Source organism: Molossus molossus, unplaced genomic scaffold, assembly GCF_014108415.1.
Source record: "Molossus molossus isolate mMolMol1 unplaced genomic scaffold, mMolMol1.p scaffold_m16_p_20, whole genome shotgun sequence".
In the NCBI taxonomy this organism is placed as follows: domain Eukaryota; kingdom Metazoa; phylum Chordata; class Mammalia; order Chiroptera; family Molossidae; genus Molossus; species Molossus molossus.
The window spans coordinates 28,269,428-28,281,048 of NW_023425356.1; the positions used below are offsets into that span (position 1 = coordinate 28,269,428).

At 36.8% G+C, this 11,621-nt stretch overlaps 1 protein-coding gene across 1 annotated transcript; it reads right to left on the reverse strand.

The window, feature by feature from the left end:
* Positions 1-273: 273 nt before the first annotated feature.
* Positions 274-1,193, reverse strand: LOC118637818 (olfactory receptor 10J1-like). Its single transcript, XM_036273410.1, is given in 3 exon segments — positions 274-334; positions 336-1,157; positions 1,159-1,193. Coding segments are annotated over 3 exon segments (918 nt in total).
* Between the last annotated feature and the right edge of the window lie 10,428 nt (positions 1,194-11,621).

Genomic DNA, 11,621 nt, shown 5'->3' on the forward strand with positions numbered 1-11,621 from the left:
TAATAATCAAACAACATGAGAGTGGCCTAACAACAAACATAACAATCAACAGAAACAGAACAGAACGCCCAGAAAAAAACAAAACAAAACAAAAACACACTGATATGGTTAATTAATCTATCACAATCGAGGGAAGATATACAATGCGGTAAGACAATCTCTTCAACAAATGGTGATGGGAACAATAAACAAATAATGTAAAAAAAATATTTTTTTTTCAGATTTCAAAAATACCCAGAGTATGATAGGCTTTATGTCCAACTACCTAAGATCCTAGGCAAGAGGCTTTTTGTGGATCACGTGGCGAAGGGCATCCTTGACGTACTTGTTTCTCAGTGTACACCACGGGATTAAGGAGAGGAGTGAAAACAGTGTAGGTCACTGAGATCAGCTGGTCCTGATCTCTGCTGTTCTCTGACTCAGGCTTGAGGTAGGCAATGGAGGCACAGCCATAGTGGACAATGACCACAGTGAGGTGAGAGGCACAAGTTGCAAAAGCCTTCTTTTGGCCCTTAGTTGAGGCAATCTTGAGGATGGTGGAGATGATAAGGACATAGAAGATAAAGACCAAACCCATGGGCACCACAATAACAAGAGAGCTGAAGATGACAGTAATAACATCATGTATATTGGTGTCAGCACAGGAGAGTTTCATAACTGGGCGGATGTCACAGAAATAATGGGCCACCTCTTTATCACAAAAGGGCAGCCTGAACACAGCGGAAACCTGAATTATGGCCACAAGAAGCCCAATGCTGCAGGCCCCCCATACCAGCTGGGAACAAACTTTTTTGTTCATGATGACTGTGTACCTCAAGGGTTTGCAGATGGCCACATAACGATCATACCCCATTGCTGTGAGTAGAAAGCAGTTGTTGATGGCCAAAGTGATAAAAAAGAACATCTGGGTGCCACAACCAGCCAAGGAAATGGGTCGGCCTGGTTCTATGAGGCTGGAGAGCATTTGTGGCACAATGACCAACGTGTACATAGTTTCAGACGTTGAAAGCATACTAAGAAAGAAATACATGGGGGTATGAAGATGATGATCTATGCTGATAATTGTCACAATGATGACGTTGCCAGTCAGGGTTAAAACGTACAAGGTGAAAAATACCACAAACAGAGAAAGCTTGTGTTCATGAAAGCTGGAAAAAGAATTCACTCACCACTGTGTGGTTCTCTCTCTTCATTGATAAATTCCACATCTAAAAACTGGAGACTTAGGCCAATCAGTCAGAATACAGCAGTGCACAGAGCTTTGAGCAGGAGAATTCTAGGAGAAGGAGATAGTAAGAATCTGCTCCTGGATGGATGCAAGGTAAGTGGAGATGACTGTTAACTAATAGGTAAAGATAGGAAAACACAATCAGGAAATAATGTCATGTATGCAGATTTGTGTGTAAAGGTAAAGAAGAGTAAATAGGGATGGGATAAGACAGAAGGAAGGATAACTGGGGCAAGTTTAGATGAGATTTCCTGATGAGTTAGAACACAGGTGTTAGGGAAACACTGAGGCAAAAGAATTACAAAATGCATAGTTACATTTAAAATGAATTTTCTCCTGGATATAGAGTTTCAGAGTTTTGTTTACTTAAAACAAGTTTGCCAATCTTTTCTACTTTGTTTAAAGCTTAATTTTGACCTTCTTAAACATCTTCCCTTCCAAGTTGCCAAACGAGAGAAATGTTTGCTTTTTCCCTGTTTCAGTCGTCTGTATCTTCCACGAACCTTTTTCCCAAATCATTCAATAGCTTCAAATCTGAGTGCCCTCCTCACTAAAACATTTATTGAATGTATTAGAGTGTCATTGGTTAATAAACGTATATAGGTTTCAGGTGCACAATTCTATGATACATCAGCTGTATTTGTATTGTGTGTTTACCACCTCAAGAAAGTTGTCTTCCATTTCCATTTATCTCTCCTTTAACCTCTTCTACCTCGCTCTACCCCTTTTCACTCACTCAGGTAATTACCACACTGTTGTTTGTGACTATGAGATTTTGTGTTTTTGTTGTTGTTGTTGTTGTTTAATCTCTTCCATTGGTTTCAAATGGAGCATTTTTCTCTCCTCAGTATTTAACTCAAGTCTTCTCTTTCTCAGAGTCTTCTCAATGGTATATACAACCTATCAATCCAAGTCCTTTTCAATTGCTTGTGTTGCTCTGTAACTAGTTCTGGTAAAACGTGTCTGTTTGTATTTTCTAGCTTGTGTTTGCATGTGAATTTTCACTACTCTGAACTCTCCTTTCTAATTTCTTCAGAATTATAAGCTGAGTATTTTGGGGGAAGCCAGTTTGCACATTTCTCCTTCTATTTTCTATTTGAGGGGTAATTGGGGATTATAAAGTTCTCATTTAAAAGTATTTTAAAATAATAATGGTAACAACCACAAAAATAATAGTTTCTTATTGTAGGTTTTAGTTTATAAAAAGTTTTTATATATATTAACATCATAACAATCCCATATACAGATAAGAAAAGATATTACTCTTTGGTTTCTATTAACAAGAATTACTATATTTTCCTTACTCTGGGAATGAGATTACATTGGGGAAAAAATGGAAAAATTGAAAAACATATTGAAAACTGGATAATTTTTAGGTTATTTAGATAAGTAGATAAAAATATTAGCTTATTAATTATAATGCATGCTCATTCTCCTTGGCTTTATATTTTCACTTCCAATTATTTAGTTTAAAGAAATAATCAGAGAAATGTATCAGGATGAATGTGTAAGAGGTTTTTATAATAATATTTATAATAATGAAGACCAAAACAAATGTAAATGAAAAAAGAAAGAATGATTAAATAAATTATATCATATTCATTTCATGGAAACTATGCAGCATATGTACAAACATAGTTACATAGGTAGATACAAAGATTCATAGCTAGACCATAATTTTGTACCAAGAAAGCAAAGAAAAGAAAAAAGAAGGAAGAAATAAATGAAGGTAATGCATTCAATGGCACACCTTCCATTAAAAAAGGGCTGGAAAGAAATATACCAAAATGCTAAAAACAATTTTTTTTCTGAGTAGTAAATACAGAATCTTAAATTATCTTTCTCTTTATGCTCTCTATATAATACAGTTTTCTTCTTAATTATCATCTTCTAAACACAAAGCCAAATTCTATAATTCTGCTCCAAAGGCGAACTCTATAATGATGCAGAGACCACTGAGGAGAAAGGGTGAAAGTCAGGGCTTAATTTACCTTTGAGAAGAGAAAGTTGACAGAACAGGCATTTTATACACATTTCAGCACCAAAGGACCACATCCAAAGAAAACTGACTTCATTTTTTAAAGAAAGATTGTGGTTGATAAAAAGAAAACTTTCTGAATAATGCTGGAAGTAGAGGGTGGCAAGTAAGGTGCTCACCTTTGTTACAAAATTTAAGGGAGCACCCAACAATACACTTAACAATAAAGATGAATGCAATTTAAATGAAAGAGTTTTTAATTAATGCAAAAATCCATGATGAAAAAAATATTAAAAATTTCAATAACCACAGGATCAATTGCATTACTACAGTGAGATGTAAGTAGTTGGAATAAGGACAGACTTTGGAATTTCCTTACTAAAGATTTTTTAAGAACAAAAACTATAAAATATTTCAAAATATTTTTTAAAATGTCCAGTAAAATGTGTATGTGTTAAATTTTCCTCAGGGATGTGTGGATAAGCTCATTTTTAACCATTCTTGTTTTACTGTGATTCATGATTTATTACTGAACAAACTAAAACTCAGATCTTATGTAAGTGGAAAATCAATCCTACCTACTCTAAAAGGAATAGAAAAACAAAGCTGGGCTATAAAAGATAAATGATCCAGTTGTGCTTGCACATTACTGCAATTACGTTTCCTCTCTCATCACCTCCTCAGGAAAACAATGACTCATCAAATGGCTAAGACCTGATGATAACACTAGAATTGTAATATAATCATGATCATTGAAACAAAATAGCAGCCTCCATCTCTAAAATCCATGCCATTGAGAAATGTAGCACTTTACACCATTTTCTGTTTTCTTAGATTCTGCATCTTTAGCCTAAAATATCTCTCCACACTAAAAAAACAAAAAGTATTACCTCCTAGAGAAATCATTTTCTGCTTAGGCCTGACAACCAATCCTGGGCAAGGGGTTAATCTTATCCATCTCATTATTCAAATCTTTTCCGTTGGAAGCAAGCTGGAAAAACTCATATGTTTTGCAGCTTTAAGTTCTTTGAATATAACTGAATCATAGAAAGTTAGAGTTAGGAGGTAATTTTAAAAGCCCAGGATCCTCACAAATAGTTCACTAAATTCTGCTTCAATGCTTCCAGTGATTCGAAATTCATTATTTTAGAAGTTAGCATCCCCTCTTTCTTTTTTTTCTATTCTTTTTTTAAGATATTAAGTTTACTTTAAAAAATACAACTAGGCTTTTATGCTATAAAAATGCTTAAAGGAGGTGAGGGGTAAAGCCACCTGTAAAGCAGAGTACAAATGGAAAGGTTAGTTTTCTCCTTCTGTATTTTGCATTCTTTAGTCCAGATGTAAACATAATTCATGTTTGTTTTAAAAATTTATTTATTTATGTCCAGAAATGTTCTATTTACAATTATGCAGATTTCCATATCATTTCAATTTTACACAGGTGAAATTATATAGAATGTACCAATTCACAACTGGCTTTTTCACTTAATGTTATATCATGAATGCTTTCCATAACAGTACTATACATCTATCTCACATTATTTTCAGTGGTGCATAACATTCCATTTATAGATCCATATAGGTACACTGTCATTAATTCTATTTTGGAATGGCTTTAATTCTTAGAAAATTTTACTTTATATATTGATTCAATATCTGTCTCCCTGCAACCTTCCACCTCCCCACATTCTCCTACCTCCTATTTCCTTTTCAGCCAGAGGGTATTGAAAATATCTGAAGATCATTATCCTGTCTGCTAAATTTCATGTCCTTGAATCCATTACCATAGCAAGATGAGCATAAAGGAATATAATATCAATGAACACAAGAATCAATACAACCAAGCAAATACTGAACACCATAGAGGGAAAGTAATACGATTTAAAAATATATCCATGACATTCCATTTGCATTTAGTTCTGCCAACAGCAACCTCAATGCTTCTGACCTTGGCAATAGGAAGGAGGGGTCACTTTCCAGGTAGTGATCCTTAAAAGAAATGGAAGGGGCTGATTCTATTCAGAGGAAGCCCATGAAAACACTGTGTGTGGAAGCCAAAATCTAGAAAGCAAGAAGAATTCAACTCTCCAATATCAGAGAGAACTTCAAATTATTGCTAACTCCTTGAAACTGGGGCATTGGTTCCCTTGGCTGGGGAAGTGACCCAGGAAAATGCATTCTCTTAAACACCAGTTTTCAGGAGCTCTGGATATCTATTTTCCTCAAGAGGAGAAAATCCCTTTGCCTCAAGTATCCTGGAAACTGCCCTCTGAAAATCCCTCCAGGGTATTAAGAGGTAAGAATACAAGAACCCTAGAGCTTGTCTCAAAGGCTTCATTAGGAACTTGGGTAGCAAATGAGAAAGAGACTCATTTATTCACAACTGGGAATTGTTGGGGTTTCAGAAACTAACACTGCATTGAGTTTTAATCAAGTAAAATCCTAGGAAAACTTAATAAGCCTACACACAAAAAACCCCAACTTATAGTTTTTTAGGATTAGAGAGAAACCAATTTCCTGAAACTTATTCAAATAAGATAGGGGCATTCTGGCTGGGTGGCTCAGTTGATTGGAGCATCTTCCCCTACACTAAAAGGTTGCTGGTTCAATTCCCAGTCAGGGTACGTACCTAGGTTTCAGGTTAGATCCCGGGGGGCGGGGGGGGGGGCGCATAAGGGTGATAATCAATGTTTGTTTATTCACATCAATGTTTCTCTCTCTCTCTCTCAAATCAACAAACATATTCTCAGGTGAGTATTATAAAAAAATAATGGGGGCAAGCAGAGGTTATTGAGGTTAGTGTTTTCTAGTCCAGCTTCAGCCTAGCAGTGGTTCTCAACCTATGGATCACAACTCCTTTGTGAGTCAAATGACCCTTTCACAGGGGTTGCCTAAGACAAAACAGTATAGCACAATTACAATTATGAAGTAGCAACAAAAATAATTTTATGGTTGGGGGTCACCACAACATGAGGAACTGTATTAAAGTGTCATGGCTTTTGGGAGGTTGGGAACCACTAGCCAATTTCCTTAAGTATCATTGGGCATACATGTCAGCCGAAATCTCCTATTTAGGGGGCACAATCCACCATTCTTGGAAACAGCAGAAGTTACTGTCAGACTTATTTCTCATGCTCCTTTCAGTTCATTCACAGATTTTGCTGGACAAGAAATGAAACAGCAATAGATTTCTACTCCACCAAGTTCAGTTTCTGGCTCAGCACAACTCCACCAAGATGATCTCTACACCCACAGGAGATGTTTGAGGAGCCGTGTTAGCGATAACCTGCAAAACCAGACTAAAAAGTTTTTGTCTAAAACAATCTTCTTTTCCCTTTAATTAAAAAGGAAGATATGTTCATTTTAGAAATCACAGAAAAGTAAGATAACATAAATTATTTATTATCTCCAACACAGAAATATCATCACTATTAGCATTTTGATGACTCATTTTCAAATCTTTTCTCTACCCAGTCATATATGTGTATCTGTTTACACACACATATACTTAGGTTTACAGCAAAAATAAGATAATTATTTTTGTATCCTATTGTCCTTTTTAACAATGTGAGATCATTTTATACAAACTCCTTTATACCCAGTTTGTTTGTTTTTTCTCCTAGCAATGTATGGTGAATCCTTTTATATCAATAAACAATTTTCCACCTTGTCAGTTTAAAATAGCTGCCTTAAGAGAAATAAAGGAAAGAATGAACACATGGGACTATATCAAACTAAAAAGCGTCTGCACAGCAAAAGAAACAACCATTAAAACAGAAAGGGAACCCACTATATGGGAGACCATAATCACCAATCATACATCAGATAAGGGGTTAATTTTCAAAATGTATAGAGTGCTCATACAACTCAACAAAAGAAAGACGAAGAACCCAATTAAAAAATTGACAGAGGACCTAAATAGATACCTCTCCAAAAAAGACATACAAACTACCAAGAGACATATGAAGAAATGCTCAACATCACTAATCATCAGAGAGATGCAAATTAAAACAACAATGAGGTATCACCTCACACCTGTCAAAACGGCTGCCATCAACAAATCATCAAACAACAAGTGTTGGCAAGGGTGTGGAGAAAAGGGGACTCTAGTACACTGCTGGTGGGAATGCAAACTGGTGCAGCCACTGTGGAAAACACTATGATGTTACCTCAAAAAGTTAAAAATTGAACTGCCATTTGACCCAGTGATCCCACTTCTAGGAATATACCCTAAGAAACCTGAAACACCAATCAGAAAGAATATATGTACCCCTATGTTCATAGCAGCACTATTTACAATAGCTAAGACCTGGAAACAACCCAAATGTCCATCAGTAGACGAATGGATAAAAAAGCTGTGGTACATTTACACAATGGAACACTATGCAGCTGTAAGAAAGAAAGATCTCTTATCCTTTGAGATGGCATGAAAGGACCTGGAGAGTATTATGCTAAGCGAAATGAGCCAAGCAGAGAAAGACAAATATCACATGATCTCACTTATTTGTGAAATATAATGAACTAAACAAACTGATGAACAAAATTAACCCAGAGAAATAGAGATGGGGTATAGACTGACATGCCTCAAGTGATACACCACAGAACTTACATGCATGTATGCATGACCAATAAACATAGACAACAAAGCTAGGGATGGGGCAGGGGGTAGGGGAGGAGGGTGTCAATGAGGGGAAAATGAGAAACATCTGTAACAAAAACAAGTTAATTAAAAAAAAAAAAGAAGAAAAGAAATAAATAAATAAAATAGCTGCCTTGCCTTTAATCATAGGATTGCTCTGTGTTGCAGCATGGTCTAAAGAGCCAAACAAGCACCGTGCATTACACGTGGTTGTTATGTGTTCAAAGTCTCTTTCAGTCTAGACCAGAGTTTCTCAATAGTGGCACTACTGGCACTTTGACAATTCCTTGTTGTGTGTGTGGAGGCAGGGAGAGGGGTGCAAAGGGGAGGTCTTCTTCTGTGTTATAAGATGTTTAGTAGCATTCCTGGTTTCTGTTAACTAGATGTCAGAAGCATCTTTTGCCTTGAACCCACTAAACTGGAGAAAACAAAAAATGTCTTTAATATTGTCAAATATTCCCTGGGGGGAAATGTTATTCTCCTTTGAACATTGTCCACAACCACTCCCCCCAGTATTTTTTTAAACATTTCTTTGACATGTTTAAAACCAGGTCAAAGTCTCACCTTCTACTTATCTATTTACTCATGGTATCATTTTATTTGTTCTTCATATCCTGTATTTCCCATAGACTGGGGGTTAGTTCAAAAGGCTTAATTAGATGCAAGTTTGACATAAAATTATTTTAACTATATTAAATTATATGTTCTATAAACTTTATTATATACTATAAAAATTTTGCATTATTTTTTTTATCCTCACTTGAGGACATTTTTGCATTTATCTTCCAATAGAGCGGGAGGGGAAAAAGGGAGGGCGAGAGGCAGAGAGAGAAACATCGATGTGAGAGAGACACATTGACTGGTTGCCACCTGCGCAACCCCAACCAGGGCCGGGAACTGCAACCCAGGTACTGCCCTTAGCGGAAACAGAACCCGGGAGTCTCTGGTCCGCAGGCTGACCTTCTAACCACTGAGCTAAATCGGCCAGGGCAAAAATTTTACATTATATCAAGCGGGGTTATCAAATTTAACAAATAAAAATATGGAATATTTAGTTAAATTTGAATTTTAAATAATCTATATATAATTTTTCAGGATAAGTATACCCCAACTATTGCATGGTACATATTTATACTAAAAATTATTTATTATTTCTCTAAAATTTATTTTTAACTAGGCATTCTGTATTTTATATGGCAACACTAATCAGGAGGGAATGTTAAATTGATCAGTGTTTTTCCCATTCTAAGCAACGCTAAATTGATCAGTGTTTCATGTTGCAACAGCCTGGTGCTCTATTCAAATTTTTTATTATTTCATCTTTTGATGAATTTTGTCTGGATTATTTTTTATTAAGGATTGCAAACAGTGTTTTGCTAATCATGTAATTTCTTCTACATTTATTTCCTAATATATATTTTTAAATGACTGCATTGACTTACATGGTAGAAATGTTTATTTTTAATGAGCCATAATTTATTTTAACAATATTTTGCTGGTGGACATAAGGTTGATTCTAACTTTTTTTATATGAAGGATGTAGTCATAAACAAATTCTTACTCAAATTCATGCTCTCCTCCAGCTTGGTACAGTGTTTGATCCTAAATACAGAATATCATTCTCCTAGATTTTCTTCACTGAGCAGCTGTTTGAGAAAGAATTCTTCCTTTGAGTTAAGTGTAACCTGGAAAGCTGGTTGGTATAAATACACTGTACATTGACTGTTAGCACTAGAAGCTTCAGGAAAGAGGAAATGGATTTGGGTCTGGCACATCCTAGTAAGGACTCGCTTATTTCTGGGCTATTAGTTCAAACTGCTGCACCAGCAACTCTGATCCACCTGCAGATTTTCAGATTCACTTCCCTCTGAGCTCCAGCACTGGGGCGCAGCTCGAAAGGAACCAGGAACATGCAAGAGGGAACTGAGCCCTGGCCAGTTTCGCTCAGTGGTTAGAGCGTCGGTCTGCGGTCCAGAGAGACCCGGGTTCGGTTCCCACTAAGGGCACGAACCTCGGTTGCAGTTTGTCCCCGGCCCTGGTTGGGTCGTGTGAGTGGCAGCCACTTGATGTGTCCCTTTCACATGGATGCTTCTCTCTCTCTCTTTCGTCCTCTCTCTCCCTCCCACTCTATCTGAACAAAAAATGGAAAAATGTCCTGGGTGAGTATTAAAAAAAAAAAAGAGAGAGGGAACTGAATTGTTTGGCATCAGGGCGTGAGCTGGAGAGGCAGCTTTCTCCCCGAGGGAAGTGCGGGAGAAGCTATAGTTCCTCTTCTGCCATGCCCCACCAGCCGGCAGGTGGGTGTCATATCTGAGACCATCAACATGGCCAACACTGTTGGCCCCACCCTAGTGATTCCCCAAACCCTACCCAAATTGCAAGCCACCCAAGCCGTTTTCAGTGTTTCTTCCATACAAATAGCCCATCTTAGCTCAAGCTGAGGACTTTCCTAAAATCTCTCAAACAAGCGGCATCTGGGCTTTTTTTTTTTTTTTTGTATAGAAGTTTTTTTCATCCGTTAGGGTAAGAGTGGAAGGTAGAACTGAACAAAATATGGCTTACAACCTGTGTCCTCTGTCTGGTGTGTATTTCATTATACTCAGTAAAAAAAAGATTCACTTTGGACTTGGTGATGATACATGACTTGAAATAATCATAAGCCAGCAAGCCTATGTTTTATCATTAGCAGAGATGTGAGATGGTGGAACTATAACGGGGCGGGAGTGATGTCTGAATATTGACGCGATTCTCTAAGCAGAAGTAGTAAAAGCTCTAGAAATAAGGGTTAAATGATGGTGTCCAGAGCAAAAAAGTGTGATACACAATTTTAAAAATCTGCAACTTTTCCCCATTTTTCTTTTATTCTGCTGCAAATTTTGAGTAATACATATCAAAATAATCCATGCAGCCAAGTACATAGCTACAGATGCCCCATAGAGAAGCAAATTGCTTGTGGTTTCTGAGAAGACTAGAGTGTTAGTTCACAAGGACACTGTGACAATGGGTCAAAGGAGATTCTCTCTTCAGCCATGTGACTGTGGTGAAGGGCACCTATAAACCAGAATCAAGCAGCACAAGGAATTTTGTCTTCCTTTTCTTTCTTTTTTTTTTTTTTTTATTCTCACCTGAGGACACTTTTTCCATTTTTTGTTCAGATAGAGTGGGAGGGAGAGAGAGAGAGAGAGAGAGAAACATCGACGTGAAAGGGACTCGAGTGGCTGCCACTCGCATGACCCAACCAGGGCCGGGGACAAACTGCAACCGAGGTACATGCCCTTAACAGGAACCAAACCCAGGTATCTCTGGACCGCAGGAGGACACTCTAACCGCTGAGTCAAACCAGCCAGGGCTCCTCTTTCTTTTCATTTGTTGACTTTATTATATTGCATTTTCAGTTAATTAAATGGATAGTTAATATTCTGTGGTTAGAATAGTACATAAAAGATGAGAAAACCATATATTTACCATATTTTAGATATCTCAATAGGGTAGGCAGGACATTAGTCATAAAAGAAAATATTCTATAATGCTAATTACCATAGGAATTAATTGAAGAATATGTTTTTTGGTGATAGTTTTCCTAAGTTCAAATACAAAGACAAGATCAGTATTTCTCATAAAAACTGAACAATTAGAGATAAAGAGTTGTCTAGCATGTTTCAAGTGCTCATCAAGAGATTTCATTTTTCTTTTTTTTTTTAATTTTTTATTAATTTATTTTTGTTACAGATGTTTCTCCTTTTTTTCCCCATTGACACCCTCCTCCCTATCTCCTT